Below are 24,273 nucleotides of genomic sequence, written 5' to 3'. Positions count from 1 at the left end.
GGCAAGGCCGGCGGGCATTTGGAATAGCGTGTCCTTTCCCTCCTTCAGCCTGTGCCACTCTACAGCTAAGTGATTTGAGTCGGACCCGTTTTTTCTCTCCATTCTCGTGAATATCTGCCCCGTACGGTCCTAAAAGACCTGGAACCACTACGCGAGGCTTCTACTCCACCTCCGCGCAGGCCTGGCGCGGATCGCTATGGCAACAGGCCACGCCCCCCCCGGTTGGCATTGCGCAGGCGCCAACGGAAGTGGACCAAGGGAAACGGAAGTCCCTTCTGTAGCTCTAGTTTCAGAGGCGGGAGCAACGCGGACGAGACGGCGCTGACCTGAGAGCCCAGCCGCTACCACCATGTGAGGCCGGGCTAGGCTTTGGCGGCGGGAGTGGGGTTGAGGGCGTAAATGTGGCCGCGTATCAGTGATGGGCAGAGGCGGGACGGAGGCAGATTTTAGGGGTAAAGTACGCACTTTTCCACCGATGAGATTGAGGGCGGGCGTGGGGCCCTTGATGGATCCTAAGTTCGGGAGAGAAGGCAGCTTTGTCAGATAATAGGCTAGGAGCTTTCCCAGAGAATTAATCTTATTGAAATGGATTTTGAGGGGAAGAGCCTGCGAAAGGGGAGTGCGGAGTTTTAGAAATAACGGTTTGAGGCATGGGACTTAGGCGGACAACTAGAGCTGGAAACGGTTGGCTTTTCACCTATTTCGCGACTTTTTCGACTAACGAGTCGCCGTAATGATTTCGCTTGTTTATTTATTCATTCTTCAATTCTTGAGTGCTCATGTATCAGACACTGCTTTAGACACGTGGGATAGATATATCAGTGAGTAGCACTCCCCACCCCGCAAGGGGGGAAAACCTGCTGCGGCTTATGGGGTGGGCAGAGGCAGGCAATACATACACTTATAATAAACATGTAAAGCATATGGCATGTTAGGTGACCAGAGCTGTGAGTAAAGAAACAATAGAGCAGGGTAAAAAGAATGGGGAATGCCAGTTTTGAGAGAGATTAACTTAATAATAAGTGCAGAAGGACACATTGAGAGGGCAACACTTGAGCAAAGACCTGAAGACAGAACCACAGAGATAACCTGGGGAGGTATCCAGGCTGAGGGAAAACAAATGCAGAGGCCAAAGGTGAAAGTTTGCCTAATACCTTAAAGGACCACCTAGGAGGCCCCTGGTTGGAACCAGAGGTATGGGGGGAGATGCAGGACATTGTAAAAAAAAAAAAAAAAAAAAAAAAAGTTGGATTTTACTTTTTACAGAGATGGGAGCCATGGGAGGGTTTTGAAGAGTACGATGATATAACTTAGGTTTTGATACAACATCCGGGACTACTCTGGAGAACAGACTGTCCGGGCGCATGGGTGGAAGCAGAGAGACAAGTAAGGCTCTGAGGAGCGAGATGGTGGAGGTTTAGGCCATGGTTAGAAATGGTGACACTCTGGATGTATTTTAGAAGCAGATGGCAGGGTTTGCTGACAGATCGAATGGCGGATGTGAGAGAGAAGAGTCAAGTTGATACCAGAGTTTTTGCTCAAGGAACTAGAAGGATGGAGACAGGGAAGGCTCTGGATAGAGTAAGTGGGGGCGGTTGGGAGATGTGCAGCTCAACCGAGGATGCGTAAGGTTGGAAATGTCTATTAAGCATCTGAGCTGCGATGCCAAGCGAGAGGGGCTGAGCAGGAGGGTGGGCGTGTTAGGGGGAAGGTTGAGGAGACGCTGAGCGCAAGGCCATGTGACCACCCATGCTCCAGCTCTGGGCCCTCTCACCTACCGCTTCCGTACTTGCCCACGCAGGAGCCTCCTCAACAAGCCCAAGAGTGAGATGACCCCCGAGGAGCTGCAGAAGCGGGAGGAGGAAGAGTTTAACACGGGTCCGCTCTCTGTGCTCACGCAGTCGGTCAAGAACAACACCCAAGTGCTCATCAACTGCCGCAACAACAAGAAGCTCCTGGGCCGTGTGAAGGCCTTCGATAGGTGAGTGCCTGGCTCTTGGAAGGTGTTCCGTCCAGGCCTGCAGAGGCGGCCCCAGCTCCAGTATGAGGAGCCCACACACAAGGTTTTCAGAGTCCTGGGGCATAAGCCTCTCCAGACCTCGAGGTGTGCAGTACAGTAAGTTAACGGGCATGTACTTGGGAGCCGGTCTTCCTGGGTTCGCGTCCCAGCTCTGCCTCTTAGCAGCCGCGACACCTTCGGGAGCTAACTTTCTCTCTTCCGTACCGTGGCAGTAATTCTGGTGGTTGCAAAGATTCCGTGACTTAATACACGCGGCATCTAATCAAGTCATTAGAAGTACAGCATCTGCTGGGGCGCCTGGGTGGCTCAGTCAGTTGAGCGTCCGACTTCGGCTCAGGTCATGATCTCCCGGTTTGTGAGTTCGAGCTCCGAGTCGGGCTCTGTGCTGACGGCTCAGAGCCCGGAGCCTGCTTCTAATACTGTGTTTCCCGCACCCACTTGTGCTCTGTCTCTGTCTCTCTCTCTCTCTCGAAAATAAATACACATTTAAAAAAAAATGAGGGGTGCCTGGGTGGCTCAGTCGGTTGAGCGTCCGAGACTTCAGCTCAGGTCACGATCTCGCGGTCTGTGAGTTCGAGCCCCGCGTCGGGCTCTGGGCTGATGGCTCGGAGCCTGGAGCCTGCTTCCGATTCTGTGTCTCCCTCTCTCTCTGCCCCTCCCCCGTTCATGCTCTGTCTCTCTCTGTCTCAAAAATAAATAAAACGTTAAAAAAAAAAATTTTTTTTTTAAAAATTAAAAGAAGGACAGCATCTGGCACACAGGAAGCTCTTAATCAGTGTTTGCGGCTATAACATAGAATGTCTAACATCAAGTACCCATGCTTGGGACTTTTTTAGGCTCCAGAGACACAGCAGTGACTAAAGCAAAGTACGGGATAGCTCCTGTACTCAGAGAGCTTGTGCTGTAGGTAGGGAAGCCGACAGCAAGCACAGGAATAAGCTGTCATGAGAAAAGTAAAGCCAGGTGAGAGTATGGAATGCTGGGAAGGGGGTGCCATCCTAGACGGTGACGTGAGAGGCCCCATAGGAAGAGGCAGCGGTGAACACCCGAATCAAATAAAGGAACAAGCTAGGATCTGAGAGTTTCAGCCAGAGGGAACAGCAACTGATTTTTTCCTCTCGGAGCCTCAGTTTCTTCTCCAGGAGATTGAGACCGAGACCGAGACCAGGAAGTGCCGAGCCCAAGGAGGCAGGTGGACCTGGCCTTGAACACAGGCTCTGCCACTTCTAAAATGTCATCCCACTGTGCGCAGTGTCCTGCTCTGGAAGCCGGAGATGACACTCGTGTTTACCTCCCGGGGGTAAGCTGCAGTGAGGATTGCTGGGTCAGTGCTCAGAAAGTGCTCAGAAGAGGCCGGGGCGCTTGATAAGCGCTCAGTAGGTGGTGGTTCGTTTTCTATGTAGGATATATATTTTATTATATATGTTTTTTATGTATGATATAGATCAGCCTCCCACCCTAGTGTGTATCCTGCCACATTTGACTCACACACACACCCGGGGGCTCCTTCGTGGTGTTTGCCGACAGCTTTATTGAGGTCTCATTGGCATGTCGTCGCTATCGTGAATTTAGTTGTTTTTAAGATAGAATCTTCCACGTGCTCTTCTGCGTCTTGTTTTTCACACATATCCGCGGTCTGAGAACATCACTGCAGGTCAGCGAAGGCATTCTTTTTTTTTTTTTTTTTTAATGTTTATTTATTTTTGAGAGAGAGAGAGAGTGTGAGCAGGGGAGCAGCAGAGAGAGAGGGAGACAAAGAATCGGAAGGCTGCCTTCCCCAGGAAGCCCTCCATGGCAAATTCCTCGGGTCTCCTTACAAGTTCTCATGCAGACAGACAGAGGAGGGTGCTTTTTCTTTCTTTATTTAAAAAAAAAATTTTTTTTTTTAACATTTATTTATTTTTGAGACAGAGAGAGACAGAGCATGAACGGGGGAGGGGCAGAGAGAGAGGGAGACACAGAATCGGAAGCAGGCTCCAGGCTTCGAGCTGTCAGCACAGAGCCCGATGCGGGGCTCGAACTCACGGAGCATGAGATCATGACCTGAGCCGAAGTCGGAAGCTTAACCGACTGAGCCACCCAGGCGCCCCTAGCTTTTTCTTTATTTTTAAATCACTGCTGGAGCACCTGGGTGGCTCAGTCGGTTAAGCCTCTGACTCTTGATTTCGGCTCAGGTCATGATCTCGCGGTCCGTGGGATCGAGCCCCGTGTCGGGCTGTGCGCTGACAATGCGGAGCCTGCTTGGGATTCTCTCTCTGTCTTCCTCTCTCTCTGCCCCTCTGGCATGCCCCTCCCCTTCAAAAAAAATAAACAAACTTTAAAAAATAAATCCGTGCCAGTGGCCTACCATGCAGTTTTAGACCTCGGCTTTTTCACTTAACGGTATCTCAGGAATGTTTCCATATTGGTACACTACTTTTTTTTTTTTTTTTTTTTTTTTTTTTTCAAGTGCTAATGTGTTCACATCATTCCAAAAACAGTAATAGCACTCCAGTGGCAAGTTTCCATCCAGCTTGTCCCCAGTCCACCTAGGTCACCTTACTGCTCCCAGTCTCTGAGCGTCTTCCAGGATTCTGCATTGTGCAAGCCAAGCGGGTGGTATATATGCTTCTCCTACCCTCTTTCTTCCCTTCAGAAGATCACTTTCCATGCACACTTGGCCTTTTTCACTCAGCAGTCCCTCCTGGATATCACTCCATAGCGAGGCACAGAGTTTCTCTGCTCTTCTTTTTTTTTTTTTTTTTTTTTTAAATTAATTAACGTTTATTTATTTTTGAGAGAGAGAGAGCGAGTGCGTGCAAGCAGGGGAGGGGCAGTGAGAGAGGGAGACACAGAATCCAGAGCAGGCTCCAGGCTCCAAGCTGTCAGCACAGAGCCTGACGCGGGGCTCAAACTCATGGACCGAGAGATCGTGACCTGAACCAAAGTCAGACTCTCAACCAACTGAGCCACCCAGGCGCCCCTTTAATTTTTTTTTTTTTTTTTAATGTTTATTTTTGAGAGAGAGAGGAGACAGAGTATGAGCAGGGGAGCGGCAGAGACAGAGGGAGACACAGAATCGGAAGCAGGCTCCGGGCCCCGAGGTGTCAGCACAGAGCCCGACGTGGGGCTCGAACTCACGAACCGTGAGATCATGACCCGAGCCGTGGTGGGCCGCTTACCCCACTGAGCCACCCAGGTGCCCCTGCTTCCCCACTCTTCTTAACGACTTTCTTTTCTTGTTAGCACTTGGTCACATTTCCTCATATCCTTCTATCCCTTCACCCGGCTTGAATTGTTCTTCTTAGCAGTTAACATAACCTGAGAGCACTTCTGGTTCCTTTGTTTACTCGCTTGGCATCCTTCTGTCCTCACTGGGACGCAGGCCCCGTCAGGGCGGGGATATCCTGTTTCATTCACTGCCCTGTTCGTGGCAAGTGTTTGTTGAGGGAGCTAATCCAAACCGTCCTCAGCCGTGTCCCCCTGGCACCCTGAGCAGGACTACAGTGGAGGCGTCATGTACACCATAGGCCCCTGCGGCCTCTGTTTCTCTAAAGAGAAGCAGCATCCCTGCTGGTGCCTTTATTTTTTTTCAACTTTTTTTTTTTATTTATTTTTGGGACAGAGAGAGACAGAGCATGAACGGGGGAGGGGCAGAGAGAGAGGGAGACACAGAATCGGAAACAGGCTCCAGGCTCCGAGCCATCAGCCCAGAGCCTGACGCGGGGCTCGAACTCATGGACCGCGAGATCGTGACCTGGCTGAAGTCGGACGCTTAACCGACTGCGCCACCCAGGCGCCCCCCTGCTGGTGCCTTTAGACGCACTTGGAGTTCAGAAGAAACACAGGCAGACCCATTTTGCTTGCCTTTATCCTGGGCCAGTCCCTTATCGTAAGTCTTGACAAGAATAAGAATACTGTATTGATTTTTTTTTTTTTAATTATTTATAGAAAGAGAGAGGGGAGGGGCAGAGAGAGAGAGAGAAAGAATATCCCAAGCAGGCTCCACGTTCAGCACAGAGCCCGATGCGGGACTTGATCCCCTGACCCGGGGATCATGACATGAGCCGAAATCAAGAGGAGGGCGCTGAACTGACTGAGCCACCACCCAGGAGCCCTCTGTATTGATTCATTTCATCGAGACGCCGTACGAGGGAGGTGTTGCAAATGGCTCCATTTTAGGGAGGAGGACACTGAGGCACGGAGGGGTGAAGTTCATTGCCCAGGCCTCAACCCGAGGACTTGTAGAGGTGGCCTGGGAGCCCCAGCTGTCCTGGCCCCGGGCCCGCACCTTCTCCCATGCTGCACTGCTGGAAGAGGGTGGGCGGAAGGCTCCCACCTCACTCCTGGTGCCTCCCCACCCCCTGCCCCCACCAGGCACTGCAACATGGTGCTGGAGAATGTGAAGGAGATGTGGACCGAGGTCCCCAAGAGCGGCAAGGGCAAGAAGAAGTCCAAGCCAGTCAACAAGGACCGCTACATCTCCAAGATGTTCCTGCGCGGGGACTCCGTCATCGTGGTCCTGCGGAACCCGCTCATCGCCGGCAAGTAGGGGCCTCGTCCCCGCTGTCATCCTGCGAAGATCTGCCCTCTGTAATGGGAATAATAAAGTCCTGTGTTTTTCTTAGTGACATCTGTCTGTTCCCAGAGCCTTGTGAGCGAGGCAGACTCGGGAGGGAGGCAGCTGGGCGTGGGGCCGGGCGCTGGAATCGGGACCTCTCTGAGCAGGTGAAGGGTCCCGTCTCTGCCCCTTCCAGGCCTCACTTTTCCCGTCTGTGAAACGCACAGGTTGGATACAGAGAGCTCGTTTTTCTGTCTTCATCTTTCCTAGCTGCTTCTTGTCATCGCATCTGGCTCTTCGCTTCCTCTACCCCTCTCTCAGTAAGTTGGGGTCTAACTCAGGATTTCTTTCAGTCTTTTTTTCCATTTGTTCAGTCAGGAAACAGTCCCCCAAGTGCCTCCCCTGTGCCAGGCCTGTGTTGCCATGCTGGGGACCCAGCAGTACCCAGGAGAGCCCCGACCTGCCCTCCCCGAGAGGAGGAGAAGGTACCGTTGTAGCAGTCGGTACCCAAATATTGACAGCGACCGCAGCTGACAACTGCCAAACTGTTAGGGTGCCAGGCCCCGGCCCCTGTGCCGCTCAGCCTTCCTGTCCGCCGCTGTGAGCAGGCGCTGTTAATTCTGGCCTCCGTCTCCAGAGGAGGGAACTGAGAGGTACAGAGAGGTGAGCACTTCCCCGGAGGTACCCAGCCGGGAAGCCGGGAAGCTGTCATTCAAACCCACCCTGCTCCAGAGCCTGGGGCTCAACCCTGAGCTCTGCTGCCCTCGAATTACAACTTAATTGCCCTCTGCCCTCGGGTGAAATTTTCTGACTAATGTAGTAGGGCAATTGCCCTCTGCCCTCGGGTGAAATTTTCTGACTAATGTAGTAGGGCGTAGGGCAGGGCGTAGGGCGATAGAGGTGGGAAGGCAGGGTGGGAGGCTCACTTATTGTGGGGAGGGGGATAAGGAAGATCCCTGTCTTGGGGTGATGCGCACACGTTGTGCTCTCCCCCACCCGTGTCTCTGTTCTGTCTCTGCCTGCGTCTTTCACTCCGTTCTCCAGATGGGGCCAAACGCTCGGTCGGTCGGGAGTCGGCAGGCCTCGGGTCAGAATGAGGACAAAATGAGATGTCTGATGCCCTGAGCTGTGGAAGGCACATCCTGAGTTATTCCAGGAGTCCATTAGTGACAGCGAGGGACCCCGTAACAGGAGAAGGCGTGACACAAAGCGACAGCCGTAAGGTTATAGAGGTGCACATTTACTGAGTGGTCCACATCTAATTGGAACACTCGTCTGGTGAGTAGATACTAGAGCCATCCCATTTTATAGATGAGACAGCTGAGGCCCAGAGAGGGTAAGTGACTTGCCCAGGGTCACTCAGGAAATGATGGAGCCACGTTATCTAACGTGGGAGCAGTGGTGCTGCTGCAGGAGATACTCCTCCCAGCGCCCCCCCACCCCCACCCCCCGCCCCCTCTCCACCCCTGCAAGGATTCGATTCTTGCGCAGCAGCTGGGAAAGCACAGGCTCTGGAATCCCAGTCCTGGCTTCAGATCCCTGCCCTGCCATCCCCCTTCTTGGTGACTTCTCCCCAGGAAGTGGGAAGTTGTTTCCCTGCCTCGAGGGCTGGCAGCAAAGGCTCCTGCCTCAGGCACCCTGCTTGGCATCAGTCTGAATTTCCTCACCCCTTCACCCGCCCCTGCCCAAATGGTTTCTAATCACCCCTTCCTTCATTGGGTGAAAGCGAAAGCAGAGATTGCAGGAAAAGCGCGCCCCCCGCACCAGGGAGCATCCTAAGAGTAACTCGCCAGAGTCTCGGGCAACCTAGATTGTAGGTGCCATCATTGTACCCGCTTTCCAGAAGTAGAAGCTGAGGCACAGAGAGGCTGGGAATTTTTCCCGAGTCATACGGCTAGAAAGTACCCAAACTAAGTTTGAACCAGGCTGGTTTCTGCAGTCTTGCCATTCCGACACCATTGTTCAGAGAAGCAGCCCTCAGAAAATGTTTGGCACACACACGCAATTTTAATTGTACGCACGGCAGAGAGTTGCGTATCGGGAGATCACAGAACATTCCCAGTAGGGGTTTCTCCTAGGCACGGGGGACGGTGGCAGCGTAGCGTCTGTGTTCTCGTGGCAGCACGTGGCTGAAGAGCAGTGCTACCCTCCAGAAGTTACCCGGCCACGCAGCCAGCCTCATTTCTCATGCTTTATTTACAAGGTCCCTGCTTCAGAGCATCCCCCAACGCCCACGGGGGGGGGGGTCCCAGCGGGACCACATGCTTGAAGGACTCCGGCAGCAACGGGGCACATCTGTCCAGGGGGCTGCGGACCCCAAGGCAAACACCCAGCTACTAACTGAATCTAAGCGCAGATGTGAGCCAGGGGCGGATTTAGGAGGGAGAGTCTAGTGTGGGTACAGGTGGTCCGGACACAGGCTGTCGGCTTCCCCCTAATTCTCCCAGTTCCCAGGGGCCGCCCAGGAGGGTGGGGATGTGCGTCCGCACCCCCAGCCGACAGTGGTCCTGGGTTCGGCTCCGAGGCCTGCCTTTAATGGCCCATATTTAGCCTACAGGCCAAGTCCCTTCTGGCCCAGCATTCTACCCCCGTTTGTATTTCTATCTCCCCTCCTGTGAGCCCCAGGTCCTTTTTCCCAGCCTGACGTGACCAAAAGGCACTCTTGATTCTCCCCACCCTGAACTCCCCATCTCCCTATCTCTTTCCTCTCCACCATCCAAAACTTAGGAGTCTTCCTGGACTTCTGGCTGCACGTCCTGCGTGCCACACATTAGCAAGTCCTCAGTGCTACCTTTAAAATAGCGCCGGAGTCTGACCACTTCACCCCCCCTCTGCAGTGGCCACTCCTGCCCCTAATAATCGGTTCCCTCACATGGCGGACAGAGGATCTGCTTAAAACATTAGCCCATCAGGGGTGCCTGGGTGGCTCAGTCGGTTAAGCATCCGACTCTTGATTTCGGCTCAGGTCACGATCTCATGGTTCTTGGGATCCCCTGCGTGGGGCTCAACGCTGATAGCGAGGACCCTGCTTGGGATTTTCTCTCTCTCTCACTCTTTCAAAACAAACATTAAAGAAAAAAAATTAGCCCATGAGACACTCCTGCTAGGAATCTTCAATGCCCCTGGAAGAAAACTCCAGATCTTGCCCACTTCTCTCTCCCCATCGGTTGGGCCCTGACTCATCTCACTCCAGCCACGCAGGCCACCTGTCCCCCAAGCTCTTTCCTGCCTCGAGGCCTTTGCAGATGCTGTTGCTTCTGCCTAGAATTTTCTTCCCAAAGTGGTCTCCTTCACCTCTTGCAGGTATGGCCTAAGTGTCACCTCAGAGACAGAGATCCTCCTGGCTCACCTTAGGCTCCCTTTTCATTTTTCTTCATGGGCCATTCCACAACGAATGTGTCTGTCACTTGATGTTCTTTCTGTCTTTGCTGTTTCCCCCACTCATTGGTGAGCTGCAACAGGGACCTTTTCTTCTGTTTCCCCCCTCCCACCCCCACCCCAATTTCCCCAGTGCCCTCCACACTGGACCTGGTACACAGCAGGCGCTCAATAAATACGTGCTAACTCGAATGGACCGCTGCCTAGCAGTGACTTTCCAAGCCCCGGCTGGCCTCATTCCTAGGCCCTGGGAGGGTCCCCAAGGACGGGGTGCGGTCAGTGGCGACCGGGCGGGGGCCTGAGCCCGACGGCGGGGTCCTGGAGGCGCGCTCCGGTGGCTGGCGCCGCTCCTCACCGAGGCTGTGGCGCAGGCGACAGCGATGCCAGCAGCGGCGGATCTCCGCCCGCACCTGCAACGGAACGTCGCTCAGAGGCGGCCCCGGGCGCGCCGTTCCCTGCGCGGCCACCAGAGGGCGCGGGCGGCGAGCCGGGGCTGTCCCTCCCTACCTCCTTGTTGATAAAGCAGTAGACCACGCCGACGAGGAAGCCCTGCCGGAAGGAGGCGCGGGGGTCAATCGAGAGTGGGGGCCGGATGGCAGATACCCCCTCAAGGGCTCGGACCCTTAGCAGGTCCCAAACCACCTCGGCTGCCGCCACCCTGGTCCTAGACTATTTCAGCCACTTTCTCCCGGCACTGGAACGCCTTCCGCCTTCTCCTGTTTGCTGAACGATCAGGTTGAGAACAGGGGGACCGCCGCCTAGATAGGATACCCTGCTTGGCCACTTTCCGACCCACTTAGGCCAGTACTTAACCCCTCTGTGCCTCAGTTTCTCCATCTGGAAAGTGGGGGTAATTATAATAGAGTGGTGATTGTGAGAACTGAGGTAACAAATATGCAAGAAGCTCTGGTTCCTGGCCCCTCGTGTTGAAATATGTGTTGTTAATAAATTAGTTTTACTTGACACTTATCTATTTCTATAAATATATACATTCTACATATAAACTTAAGATCCAAACTATGCATAACTACGAATAAATTACTTGATAAACTAACAAATCAATCATTTGTTATTAAGATATTATAAATCTCATTAATTTCCATGATCCCATTAAAATCCAATTCTGGAGCGCCTGGGCGGCTCAGTCGGTTAAGCATCTGACTTCAGCTCAGGTCATGATCTCACAGTTTGAGTTCGAGCCCTGCTGTGAGCACAGAGCCCGCTTTGGAACCTCTGTCTCCCTCTCTCTCTCTGTCTGCCCTTCCCCCACTAGCTCTCTCACTCTCTCCTAAAAAAAAAAAAAAAAAAAAAAAAAATTAAAAAAGATTTTTTTAAGGGGCGCCTGGGTGGCTCAGTCGGTTGGGCACCTGACTTCGGCTCAGGTCATGATCTCGCAGTTTGTGAGTTCGAGCCCCGCTATGGACTCCGTGCTGACAGCTCGGAGCTCAGAGCCTGCTTTGGGTTCTGTGTCCCTCTTTCTCTACCCCTCCCCCCTGGCGCGCGCTCTCCGAAATAAACATTAAAAACTTTTTATTCTAAATAAATAAATAATTTTTTAAAATAAACTCTAACTCTGATCACATCCCTCTCCGCTGGCTCCCCACCCACTCAAGGAAAAGCCAAGGTACTCACTGCCCAGGTACCTCGCCTCTCTGGGCTATCTCCCCCTTGCTTCCTCTGGCTCCCACCGCTTCAGGCATGTTGGCCTTCTTCCATCATGAAAGGTACTCTCGCCCACGTCAGGGGTCTTGCACTTCATGTTTCTCTTCCTGGAACATCTTCCCCAAATATCTGCCTGGCTCGTTCCCTCGCCTCCAACGTATGTCTTCTCAGCGAGGCCTTCCCTGGCCCCCTGTCTATAACCCCATATATTGTCTGCCCCTCTATTTCCCTCAGGGCACGTCTCCCCATCCGACATTCGGTAGATTTTTCTCCTATGGCATGTTTAGCATCTGTCTCTCCCACTAGAGGGTAGGAACCATTTGGTTCCTGGCCGTATCCCCATAGTAAGCCTGGAAGATGGCTTGGGACCCGGTAAGCGCTCAATAGGTTTTTGCTGAATTGAATGAAGGAACGGCCTTGTGAGGTGAGATTCGTATTGTTCCCACTTAGAGATGAGAAAACTGAGGCCCAACAAGGAAAAGCAGGTGGCTACTGGGGCAGAACAAGTGCAGGCAGGGTTGGCCCTAAATTCTGGAGTGAGTGCCTCCTTACATTTTGAGCCCCAGGCACCTCATCTAACCCCCACCCTAGCTCAGACTCTAGGTGAAGGCCACGGAGGTGGGAAGCCCTGGGAGCCCCTGTGCGGCTGCAAAGCCCTCCATCTTCCCCAGGAGGCAGTACTGCTAAGCCACCTGGTCTACTGTCCCCATCCCGGCTGCCTCCCCAGCTCAGGACAGAGCTAGCTCAGTACCCTGCACAGAATGGAGGAACGCGTTCATGTGTCCACACTGCATTCAGTGGCTGCATCGGTGGACGATTGTAGCGCCCCCCCCCACCGCCCCTTCTGGGGAGGAGGGCCCCAGGCCGAAGGGTGTACCCCCTGCACCCCGCCTTAGCACCTGGAACGAGCTGAGGAAGATCTCAAAGCCGAGCTTGGCGAAGCGCAGGGCACCCCGGGCCTGTTCCTCTGTCACGGGAGCAAACACCACCTCGTGGACGCCCAGCAGGGGCACCAGCGTCAGCGTGGAGCGAGCCAGCCTGTTGGCGGAGGGTGGCAGTGGTCCCGCAGCCCCAGGTCCTCCTCCCTCTCGCGCCCCGCCCCTTTCCCTCCGTCCCGGCCACCCTGCCTCACCTCAGCCGGTAGTCCGGGCAGCGCATCTGTCGCGTCCTCAGTTTGGACACGAGGATGCCAAGGATGCGAATAAAAATGAGAAAATTAATCTGCAGGGAGAGACAGAGGCTGAGCCAGCCGCATCCCGTCCCGGGGGACAGGAGGCGCCCAGTTTCCCAGGGTGGGGAATTCCAGAGGATGGCCCGGAGGAGGCAGGGTCGGCCTTACCGAGATAGTCACGAGGATAGGGGTGCGTATGATCCACCAAATGGCCTTGACTTCGTTCCGCTCCCAGCACCTGGTGGGAGATGGAGTAGAGCTAAGAGAAAACCCCAGGACCCTCGGGATCACGCACACCCTTTCGCCAGCTCCGCCCACTTTCCTTAACGCCACACCCACGTTCCTTTAAAGCCCCGCCCTCTACGATCCAGGCCCCGCCCTTATTCCGCCCCCCCCCACCCCGTTCCAGCACACAACCTTTCCTAGCTCCCCGTTCCTTTAGATCCCACCAAGCCCCTTTCCCTCCGAGCCCCGACGTGCCATCCGAACCTCCCCGCGTTTCCATCACAACCCGCCCGCGTCCCTCAAAGCTCCGCCCACCTCCCAGGCCCCACCCCAGACCCCAAGACTCACTGCGTGTTCTCGTACAGGTACCTGACGATCACCCAGGGAATGACGAAAAGCGCGGGGGCCCCTGTGCAGACCCCGACCCCCGCCCCCCACCCCGCCGCAGCCGTCAGCGCGCGCACGGGCCCCACCAGGCCCAAGACCCGCGGAATTTCCCCCGCCGGGGTGGGGAGGCAAAAACCCAGAGAGGGGAGGAGACCCCCTGAGGTAGACCAGCGGGGTAATCGGGAGAGTGGAGACGCGCTGGGCTGGGCAGGGGACAGGGTCGGGGCTCACCCCAGCCGAGGAACACGTAGCAGCGGAAGTGGCCCCCCTCGGGACCTCCCACAAGCACCAGGAGACTGTGTAGGTAGACCCCCTCCACCAGCAGCCACGTGTAGTTGGCGCCCACGCAGTACTGGGTCACGATCTGGGCCGTGCGGCAGGCAGCTAGGGCCTAGGGAGTGGCCAGACCGGGGGAGGGGGCAGTCAAGGCCTCCAGGGGGGCCCCAAGCCTTCCTCCTCCATCTCCCGCCATCAAGCATTCACCTCCCTCTCTGCACCGCCAGCGGATGGAGCCCGTGGTCGATTTCCCTCATCTGCTCTCTTCCCCTGTGCGAGCTATGCCACGCTTAACCTCTTTGACACTTGGTATCACCCATCTTGCTTATCAGAGTCCCTCCCCAATCCTCCCTCCCCCAAATATGGCCTCTCGCACCCCACCTCCTAAAAATTGAACTTAACTACTTGCCCTATCCAAAGGTTTCTCCCATCCCATCCCCCTGGTCCCACCAGCACATGGGCTCTCCCACCCCATGGCTTCTTAACAAGTGGTATGGCCCATCTCGCGACCACAAAGTTTTTCTCACCCGGGCCCCCAGACCCTTAGCCTCTCCCACCTTTGTCTCTCAGTAACAAATTGGTGTGTTACCGAATCCCGCCCCACCCCACCCCCGCACCCCCCGCTCGCCCAGTTAATTTCTCCCATCCTGCCACGCCCCGCCTCCAGCAAGGGGACTCTCTCCTTGGTGGACAAGTCCCGGGAGGGGTGAGATAATGAGAGAAAGGGAATGGAAAAGTCCCATACAGGAGGTGAGGGGGCCAACGATGGAGGACGCTGAGGAGGCAGAACCCCAGTTTGAGAAGAGCGGGACGACGCTCACCGGTTTCCACAGGACAGGGGCTTGGTCCCCAGGGTAGGGGCCAGGAGGAGGTAGCAAACGGTCTCGAGTGAGGATGGCCGCCGCCCGCAGCATGAAAGACGTGAACAGGTTGATGTGGATGTAGTTTCGAGTGCAGCGCAACCGCCTAGGGGAGATAGGAGGCAGGCTGGGGACCCCTGGAGACCTGTCCGTGGCCCCAGAGAACCCCTTAAGTCACCTCCCAACCCTTCCCACAGAACCGCTTGTTGGATGCCTGTTGGTCGTGGAGACTGACCACCCCATCTTACTGGGCAAACTGAGGCCCAGCGTCTGCCGCTGCCGCTCAGGGCTGGAGGTCCCACCTGAAGAAACTCAAGATGAGCAGGGCCAGCAGCAGTGTGGCCAGGGACACGGAGTAGCCCACGGTGTACATGACCTGCAGCCGCTCCAAAATCAGCCGTTGATCCTAAGCCGGGGTGGGGGTGGGGTGCAGGAGGACAGGGGGACACAGGGACAGAGTTCAGTGCTTCCCCCAGGGCCAGAAAGGGGCCCTGCTTTTTGTTCCCGCCCAGCTTCCCAATTTTCCCTTGGGGATCCATCTACCCTCTTTGGGTGGGGCTGACTCCGCCCCTCAGTCCAGGGCTGAGCACGTGACCAGCCAGCCAATCAGAGCATTCTATGTAACCCCCTGCACACACAGACACACCCTTACACAGTGTGCCGGGCGGGCGCGACTCACAACAGGCCAATAAGTGTCAGTCCTGGGACATTTCGTTAGAGCTATGGAGAGCAAAATGCAGTCTCCCCACCGTCTTGCTTGGTTGGTGGGATGTGAGCCTGGTGTTCGTTAATGGGGACCACACTTTTCACCCCACGGAAAAGATGAGACCAGCACAGAGAAAAACAAAGTCATGGTGTAGTGAGAGACAGAGAGATTTCCAACAACAGCATTTGAGCGCCTAGATCCAGCTGTGCCTGAAACTGTGGCCTAATGCTTTTCAATCACAGAAGCCAATATACATTTCTCTTTCTTTCTCCATCGTGCAAGTTTAAGTTGGGTTTCTATCTTCAACAGTACAAGGGGTTTCAGGCTCTACCCGAGACAGCTGTCTTTTCATCTCTCCCTGCACATCCTAACCTGAATCCCTCACTGCTCTTTACCTGAAAGGCTCCATTCTTCTCTGGGTCCTCACACTGAGAATGGTCCCTCCAAGGTCCCCATTGGCCATCACTGCCACAATGGCGGAGGACAAAGCCTGTAGCCACTGTCAAAAACAAAGGAGGGGGTCAGAGGCACAGAGAAAGAGAGAGAGAAACAAAGACAAGAGTACTATTATCAACCCCATTTTACAGATGAGGAAGTTGAGGCATAAAGAGGTTAAATAAATTGCTGTAGGCCACATAGCTGGTTAGGAGAGGCAGATCAAGACGCCCAAAGACAGACTCAGGAAAAGGAAAAGGAAAAGGAAAAGGAAAAGGAAAAGGAAAAGGAGAGAAAATAAGAACCCAGGGGCTCTCAGAGAGATACAGAGACAGAGCTTGGTCAGGCAGAAGGAGACACCCAGCCGGACAGAAAGGAGCAGGAGATCAAGCGTAGGCGAGATTTGGGTGAGTGGTGTCTGGGGCAGGGTTAGGATCTATTTTTGTTGGGGGGGGTGCGGGGTCCAGGGGGCACCTCACCGTGGCTGTGCCAGGGCAGGTACCAGGGGCAGGACGCACGGGCGGTGGCGTTGGGTGCAGCGTAGTCCCAGCAGACGTACATATCGAAGGACCCGTTACAGGCGAGGCCTGGGGTGGGCGTGGGGGCCAGGCGTCGGGTGGACCGGCTGGACCCAGCGCAAGGCTTCTCCGCCTTCCACGAACAAGCTCTGCCCTACCCCCGCCCACCCGGAGCGGTCTGCCACGGCCCCTCCCACCGGGCCCCAGGCCCCGCCCCTTCGCGGGCCACTTTAGGCTCCACCCACCAGATTCAGCCCCGCCCCAACCCCGCCCACTTCAAGTTGCTTCTCGGGCGGCTCCCACTCAAACGAGCTACGCCCGAGTCTCTCCAAGCACTGAGGTCTAGATGCTTCCCGCCGAGGCCAAGCATCACCCAGGCCTCTGCGACCCAGCCCACCTCGACCCCAGCCTTCCTTCAGGCCCCGCCCCCCAGTCCTAGCCCCGCCTCAAGCGCCCGCCTCTCAGCCCTGGTCCTCCCCCTGCCCTCAGTTCCCGCCTCCAGTCACACCTGCTGGGGGGTCCACGGCCTCCAGCGTCTCCTGGCACTCTCTACGGTACCGTTCCCAGCGCTGGTACAGCTCCCCCGCCGTCTGCCCCACAGAGCCTGTCTATGGAAAGAGAGGAGGGAGGACCCCCCCCCCACGACCGACCCCCCCCTCCCAGGCAGCGCGGTTCGTGTGGGCCAAAAACACCCTGCGGGGACTTGAAGAGGCTGCCCTGTTTTGTCCGGGAGTCTTGGGTGGCTTAGAAACCTCTTCTAAGTCTTCGGGGGTGCCTAGGCCGGGAAGTTGGGGGTGGGGGTGGGGGCAGGGCTGAAAACCGCCAGGAAAACTAGGGGAAAGAGTGGCTGGAAATCATCAGGGGAATTTGAGGGGGAAACAACTTGAATCTGGACAGGCGGGGCAGCCTTAAAACTCTCTCTGCAGTGGGGGAAGACTTAAAACCGTCCCCAGACCGCCCTCCCAGGCTTGAACTCCTGTGGCTCCTCGGGTCCTCACCTCCGCCCTCCGGAGCAGCGGCCCCCACGACCAGAGTAGCGGTAGAAGCAGGTGCCAAGGCGGACCGTTCAGCATCGTGAGGACGGTGGGGCATGGGGGGAGAGGGGGACCAAGGGTCTGATCACGTAGGGGCAGTCAGGGGCCTGCAGGGTCAGGGGGTAGAGTCAGGAGCCTCCGCCCTCCCCTCCGGCCCCAGCGCCATCGGCTCTGGGACTCAAACTTGCAGACTGGGAGGCAGCGCCCCCCACTCCGCTCCCACGAGTGACGACGGAAGGGGTGGGGGCGAGGGGGCGAGGCCGAGATCCGACACGTGATCCCCAGGCCCGCCCCCAAGTGTTGCTGGGGCAGCGGCGGTGGAAGGGGGGTGTTTGCTGAGGGCGCGGTTGCCTTAGAGCTGCTTCGACAGGGCGGAAGCGCTAATGTCACCCGGAGTCTAGACCTAGAGACTCTGGGAAACCTGGGGACTGCCTCGGAGAAGAGGTCACAGAAATCGTCAGGCACGGGGCTTGAAAGGACCCTCGGAGTTCCCACTCTCCCAGCCCACGGGGTTTTCAAATGACAGATGGGGACTCGACCTTATAGACCTTGCCCGATCCGGAGAAAGCCGAGTCGATGGAACGACCCTCTCCCTAGGGACTAGAGAGGAGTCAGAGGCTTAGGGGCTGGGGGGCTTAGGTCTGCGGGGACCCAGATGCCTGGAAATGCGTCTGACCCCAATACCTGGCACATTAGCACCATGTAGAGAAAGGGGGGCGGGCAGGGGAAGATCTCAGACGGAGCCGAGAAATGGATGAAACAGAAATACAGAGACTGCGCGGAATGCGACCAGAGAGCAAACGACAGAAAAAGACAAAAATGTGGGCAAGGAGACAAAGAGGGGAGAGAGACATGGAGAGAGACACAGAGAATGGGGCAAGGAGAGATAAAGGTTCAGCGATAGGCTGAACAGAGATTGGGAGACCTGGAGACGGAGATACCCAGAGACAGACAGGAGGATAGAGACCGTGGGCACGGAGAGACAAAGACAACAAGGCGTGGGTTAAGAAACAGAGAAAGAGGGACCCAGAGACTTGAGCGGGACATGGGGGCAGGGGAACGGGCTGGGATTGGGGGAGCCCTCACCTGTCCCCAGATCTGCTCTTGGTCACTCACTCCGGGGCGCTGTGGCTGCCTCTGCTGCTGCCTCCACTGCCTCACCAGGGCTCTGGAGGAGGTGACAGCCCGGGGTGGTGGGAGAGGGCGGGGCCTGGGGAGTAGGAGGGGGGAGCTCTGGAGAGACCCAGAGCAGGGGGCCAGTGGCGTGTGAGTATCAAAGTCGCTCAGAGTCACGTGCAACAGCAGCCGGGGAGCCGGGGTCACAGTCTGTCACGCTGTCCCACCCATCGCCCCCAGCCGTCACACACAACCGCAGTCACGCAGCCACACACGGTGTCACACGAGGTCCCATCTACTGAGCCATGGAGAGGCATAGCACGGTCACACGCTGTGGCTCCCTGAACACTTTTCCGCCGGTCATTTACAGCTGTGCAATCCAGGGTTACCCTCAGAGAACCAAGGTCTTTTCCCTCCAGGTATGACAGTCATCCACGGTGATACAGTCACGTGCACCCCGGGTGCAGACCCCTCCACTCACCTAGCAACACAGTCACGTCTTCGCGAAGCCCCGGGGATACCGTGTCAGTCACACGCACTGTCACACAATCACTAGGTCACGTCACAGACACCTCTGTCTCTCCAACTGGCCTGTGGCAACTTGCGGACCCGGCCAGGGCCTTGCGGTCATCGTTGGGTCCCCAGTGTCACTCAGCACAGGTTCGGGCATACAGCAGAGGCTCCAAGCATGACTGTCGGTGACATAAGCCCACCGTGATGTGGCTCTTCACCCTGTCACATCATCCTTTAATGCCACGACCTACAGGTCACACAACCATACCCACCGATGCTCTTACAGTTCACTTAAGTCACCAGGGTCCACAGCCACATCCCAAGGACACACATTCCCCAGTTGTCACTGAGGCACACACTCTCACGGCTGCTGCCACATGGCCACACTGTCACCCTCACGTGGTCACCCCCAGCGCCGTGGTGGTCCAGGCACAGGACTCTGCATCGCACCCTCACCCGCACTCACCAGTCCCAGGCGGTCACATGCACGCCACGCGCCATGATGCCGCCATCACACCATCACGCAAAGCCACACAGACGCACCGAGGGTCACAGGCCATCGTCCCACGATCACACACAAACCCACAGGCTCACAGGGTCTCGTGGTCCCCATCACCACAGAGTCACACACCTTGGCATGGTCTCCGCTTCCAGTCTCTTCCTTTGCCTAAAAACGTCTGTACGGGACGGGGGGAAGCCTTAGAAACTGAGTCCCAGTTCCCAAGGTGCAAATCCCTCATTAGTACAAACTGCGACACACTTCGTGCACATTAGTCAACTAGTAATATTCAGGAGCACACCCTCCCCACCCCCCCCCCCCCCGCCGGGACCTATTAGATAAGTGGGGCAGAGGTGAGTCTGCCCACTTTGCAGAGGAGAAACTGAGGCCCAGAGGCCCCAGCAGGGGCAGGGAGTAGGGGGAGGCCAGGTCCAGCACCAGGGGCTGGAAGGAGACAAGTCTGGGAGAAGGGGTGACCGGGAGGGGTCCTGGCTCTCTGGCCTCCAGCTGTGGCCTCCTTGCTCTCTGCCCCACATTCCTGGCGCCCTCTGGGTCCTGGGAAAGGCTCGGTTGGCGGGGTGGAGAGGGAGAGGGGTCTGAGATAGCCCAGCACCTCGGGGAGAGGCTGGGGGTGGGAGGGCGTTTCTCCTGGACCCCAAGAGAGCCTGGGGGGGGGGTGGTGCCCAGCTAGAGCTGGGAAGGTAGTGGGGAGGCTGGAAAGGGGGAGAGGAGAGACCAGAGAAGAGGGGGGAGCAGTGGAGTGGAATTTAGGTGGTGAGAGAGACAGGAAAAGAAACCAAGGGTCCAGAGAGACCAGAGACAGACAGACAGGAAGAGATGGAGACAAGGAGACCAAGAGAGACAGGGACAGAGAGAGAAAGAGACAAACATAGAGAAAAGTACACAGGGAGACAAGGAGGGAGAAACAGAGGCAACAAGGGGGCGGTACAGAGGAGGAGGGGAAGAGGGAGAGAGAACATGCAGAAACTGAGCGATGGCCACTTTGAGAGGAAGACGGGGGAGGGTGGAGGGAGAGAGAGCCTGAAAAATGGGCCGTGAGGAGAGGTGACCAGCCAGGACGCTGCTGTGGCTTTGGAGCTTCTCATCAGCCCTCAGAGTCTGGAGGTCCCCTGCGGGGGAACCAGTCACAACCCAGCACAGGGTGCACAGGAGGGGCGGTGCCTGGGACCCTGCCTGGCCCTCTGCTCCCCCCACCAACCCTCCTGGGTTCTGGGGAGGGGGCAGCAGGGCCACATACACACACACACACACACACACTCTGATTCTCACACCTCTGTTCTTTCCGTGTGCGTGTGTGTGTGTGTGTGTGTGTGTGAATCTCTCCCTCTCCCATCTTTAACCTCTCCCCTTTCTCTTCCCTGAGTCTCATCTCCTCTCAGCTCTTAGGGTGTCCGTCTCTCTGTTCCTCTCTCTCCATTGCCTCAGGTCCTGGGTCTCTGTGCCTGTCATCGCCCCACCCCCAGCAAGGAGCAGGCGGTGCCCCCCAAAGGAGACAGTCAGGCGAGGTGGGGTCGTGAGGAAGAAGCTGGAAGGTCTGTGCCTTCCCCGCTGGGGCTGTAGCCAAGCAGAGCCTGTGGGGAGCAGGCAGGGGCCTGGTGTGCCAGCAGATGGTACAGGAGAAATGAGGCAGAGAGAGATGGGGACAGGGGGCACCCTGTGGGGACTGAGGCCAGAAATGGGAGGCTGAGATGGCCCCCTGAGATTCAGGACTGCAGAGAGATGAGGCCTGGAAGACACACACACACACAGACACACACACACACACACAGGATCCAGAGAAAGCAGGAACCCAGGGGCAGAAAGGGACAGCGATCCAGAGACAGGGGCCTAGAGAGACAAACACAAACATGGGATCCCAGAGACAGACAGAGACAAAGCCCCAAAGACAGACCAAGATACAGAGACGTGAAACCCAGAGAGAGCTAGAGCTACGGAGAAGCATAGAGCTGGGGACCCAGAGAGAGACAGTAAAGGACAGAGCAAGAGACCCACAGAGATGAGGCCTGAGAGACAGAGACCCACAGACAGGTATCCAGAGACAGAGACAGAGATGAGGAGATGGTTCAGAGAGAGAAACGTGAAAGGCAGACAGGATGGGGGAAAACTCTCAGACACAATCAGACAGAGATGAGGCAGAGATGCCCAGCACCCCTCGCCCTCTGCCGGGAGGGGGTGCTCCCCCCACCCTGCAGCCCCGTCTCCATAGCGACCTCCCCAGATTCTGAGGACAAATATTGTCCTGGCTAGAAGCGGCGGGGTTGTATTGACATAATCTCCTGCTGGTGGGGTGGGGGCTCCAGGGGCCCAAGGGGCCAGGGTGGGGGCAGGAGAGCAGAGGGGCTCTCAGCCGGCCCCACAGATAGCTCCAACTTCCCCCCCACCTCCAAAGCAAGGTGTAAACCTCCCCACCCTGGGAAAACACACTGAGAGATTCAAACCTGTAGCCCTGGCTGCCCCCTGGTGGTGGCGGGGCCAGCCCTGAAGCCCCTTTCCTGGTGTCCAGGAGAGCCGGCTGGCCTGGGCATTTCCCTCCAGGTTTCTAGTATCTTCCCCTAGACCTGGTTCTGATCCAGGGCACCCGGGTCGCAACCCTCTTCTTTCCATCTGCACGTCTTCCCATAGGACAGCCAGGCAGCCAGAGTGATCACGCTAAAGCAAGAACTGCCCCTGTCCCTCTCCAGCTCAGAACCTGCCATGGCTCCCCAGTGCCCTCAGAAGGAAGCCCAGCCTCCTTCTCCCTGGCCTCCAAGGCCCTTGCTGACCTCTTCAGCCCTGTTTCCGAGATGTCCCAGCTCTTCAGACTCTTCCCAGGCCCTTGACCTTTGTTCTAGCAGTACTCTCTGCCTCAAGTGCCTCCACTCAAATTTTGTCCAGTATCCCGAGCCCACCTCAAAGTTAGCTCATTTATGTGCTCATCCATCCATCCATTCATCCATCCATTCAACAAATAACTACTTCCTCTCCCAGACTGTGAGCTCTGTGAGGACAGGACTGGGGCTATCTCAGTCGCTTGTGGGTCCCCAGCATCGCCCAACACTGGTTTGGCACGGAGCAGGGTTCTGTTCATTTTACTGGGTACTTTTAATGTATCAGGCCCTGGGCTTGGCAGTGCTAGGGGTCCCGGGGCCCTGCCCCTTTGGAACTCCCAGCCCCGGCATAGACCCAAATAGGGAGACAGACTAACAGAAGGCAAGGTAGGAAGAGAAACACAAAGAAAGAAGAAGGAATCAGAAAGACAGAGGTTACTGCAGTAGCAGTAATAATAATTATAGTAAGAACAGTAGGTACCAGACATTGGTCATTTCACACACGTGCCATCTCATTTAATCCTCGGAACAGACCTGCGGCAGAGGTATTCCCATCTCCATCTTCCCGATGAAGAAACTGAGGCTCAGAGAAGGGAGGTAACTTGCTCAAGGCCACGTAGCTCATAAGTGATGGATCAACAACCCATTTCCAGACAGAGACACAGAGGGAGACAAAGAGAGAAGAGTGGCGAAGGAAGCCTGGAGGCAGAGAGAAAAGACAAAGCCACGCCGAAAGCCCTGCCCCCTCAGTCCTGGCAGAGCCCTCTCCTCCCCACTCCTGTCTTCCAGGCCTTTGACATCTCCCTGCAAAAGCACTTGTAATAAAACTGGCTCCATTAGTTGTACCCAAAAGCCACCGTGCTGAGCACTTGACAGGCCTGAGCTCACTGAACCTGTTTTTCTCCCCTGGGACTCGGGTGCTGGAATGACTCCCGTTTTGCAGAGAAGCAAAAGCTATTTGGCCAAGGTCACTGCGCTCACATGGATCCCGACCCCCCCTCGAGGGCTTATCTCTGTGTGTCACTCTCCGCCCCCACCCCCCCCACCCCCCAGCACATAACCTACCAGGCTAAATTCCTCTGCCCGTGGCTCCTCTCCCCTCCCCCAACACATGGAGCTTGCAGGATCTGAACTCTGGGCCCCCACTAGTGTCCCCTCTGGGGGCAGTCCATATCAGCCCGAAGCCTGTGTGGAGTTCTGTACCAGGAATCTGACTTGCCCTCTCTTAGCGTCTGAGCTCACCGAGGTGGAGGGTGGGAGAAGTGGGAGTTGGGGAGGCAGGATATGTGGGTTCCTGCTTTGTTTCGATCAATAACACAACTAGCTGTGATCACAGGATGTTGATGGCCCACATCTACTTTGGTCATCGCTTTGAACCCATTATTGATCTTGGTACTTTACACAGTGGGTGTTCGCTGGGAAAGGAACAGGAGTTGCCATCATTTACGTGAGCCTACGTGTGTCAGGCACTGTACTCGTGTGTAATCTACATCTGAGACTCACGGAGGATACAGTACCAAACTGCAAACATCTTCCCACAGCCTTCTAGGCCCTGGAGTATCTGTGGGCCCATCTCCTCCCTGACCTCATCTACCCTCCGCTCTCCTCTCCCTCTGTGGCCCCAGCCCTACCAGGCTTCTTCTTGTTGCCCCAGGAACATGCCAAACTCATACCTACCTCTGGACCTTTGCACCTACTGATGCCTCTGCTCCGAAAGCTTCCCCCCCCCCAACTTCGTGCATAATTCCTTCCTTGTCATTCACAGCTCAGCTCAAATGTTACCTCCTCAGAGAGACCTACCCTGGCCCCACTCTCCCTGAATTAGCTTCACCCTCTTATCCTTGATCACATCACTCCTTATCTCTGTAATACAAGGTTCTGAAATTATCTTAGCCTGTTTCTTCATCTGCGAAATGGTGGTGAAAATAGGGCTGGCAGTGAAGATAACTGAGTGTTTGGCATGTAGTAAGGGCTTCATAAATGTTAGCTATTATTACTTATTTATTGTGTGCATGGTGGCTTACTTCCTCCATCAACCTGCAAGATCCATCAAGATCCCGTCCCCCCTTTATTTATTTATGAATGTTTATTTTTACTCTTTTAGT

General features: G+C 55.9%; 2 protein-coding genes across 4 annotated transcripts; one reads left to right on the top strand and one right to left on the bottom strand.

Moving 5' to 3' along the window:
* Positions 1 to 222: 222 nt before the first annotated feature.
* Positions 223 to 6,630, top strand: SNRPD2 (small nuclear ribonucleoprotein D2 polypeptide). The gene is made up of 3 exons (XM_019425982.2): positions 223 to 351; positions 1,802 to 1,981; positions 6,377 to 6,630. Coding segments are annotated over exons 1-3 (357 nt in total). The 5' UTR covers positions 223 to 349; the 3' UTR covers positions 6,552 to 6,630.
* An 825-nt stretch (positions 6,631 to 7,455) lies between these two features.
* GIPR (gastric inhibitory polypeptide receptor) lies at positions 7,456 to 17,826 on the bottom strand. Of its 3 annotated transcripts, XM_019425976.2 has the most exons (13): positions 17,177 to 17,825; positions 16,687 to 16,786; positions 16,140 to 16,247; positions 15,621 to 15,724; positions 14,822 to 14,925; positions 14,481 to 14,625; positions 13,615 to 13,774; positions 13,345 to 13,405; positions 12,940 to 13,009; positions 12,733 to 12,821; positions 12,500 to 12,638; positions 10,446 to 10,487; positions 8,546 to 10,348 (listed from the first exon to the last, which is right to left on the bottom strand). In XM_019425976.2, the coding sequence occupies exons 1-13, from the start codon at positions 17,249 to 17,251 to the stop codon at positions 10,142 to 10,144; spliced, it is 1,404 nt and encodes a 467-aa protein (XP_019281521.1). In that variant the 5' UTR covers positions 17,252 to 17,825; the 3' UTR covers positions 8,546 to 10,141. The 3 variants fall into 3 exon arrangements, with proteins under 3 accessions (XP_019281523.1, XP_019281521.1, XP_019281522.1); XM_019425978.2 differs by lacking the exons at positions 8,546 to 10,348; positions 10,446 to 10,487 and adding an exon at positions 7,456 to 7,686 and having other exon boundaries at positions 17,177 to 17,826; XM_019425977.2 differs by lacking the exon at positions 10,446 to 10,487 and having other exon boundaries at positions 17,177 to 17,826.
* Between the last annotated feature and the right edge of the window lie 6,447 nt (positions 17,827 to 24,273).

This window comes from Panthera pardus, unplaced genomic scaffold, assembly GCF_024362965.1.
Source record: "Panthera pardus isolate Hobbes unplaced genomic scaffold, ASM2436296v1 HiC_scaffold_18, whole genome shotgun sequence".
NCBI lineage: Eukaryota > Metazoa > Chordata > Mammalia > Carnivora > Felidae > Panthera > Panthera pardus.
The sequence above is the reverse complement of the archived record's forward strand: the minus strand, read 5'-3'. Positions and strand labels throughout refer to the sequence as shown.

Excerpts from the sequence above, each read along its gene's own strand:
- GIPR (XM_019425976.2), bottom strand. The coding sequence starts at position 17,251 with ATGCTGAACGGTCCGCCTTGGCACCTGCTTCTACCGCTACTCTGGTCG. Across the intron at positions 16,248-16,686 it reads GGCCGTGGACCCCCCAGCAG|GCCTCGCCTGTAACGGGTCC; the intron begins GTGTGACTGGAG and ends CGCCCACCCCAG. Across the intron at positions 12,639-12,732 it reads TGCCCGGACTACCGGCTGAG|GCTGGCTCGCTCCACGCTGA; the intron begins GTGAGGCAGGGT and ends CTCCGCCAACAG.
- SNRPD2 (XM_019425982.2), top strand. Across the intron at positions 1,982-6,376 it reads CGTGTGAAGGCCTTCGATAG|GCACTGCAACATGGTGCTGG; the intron begins GTGAGTGCCTGG and ends TGCCCCCACCAG.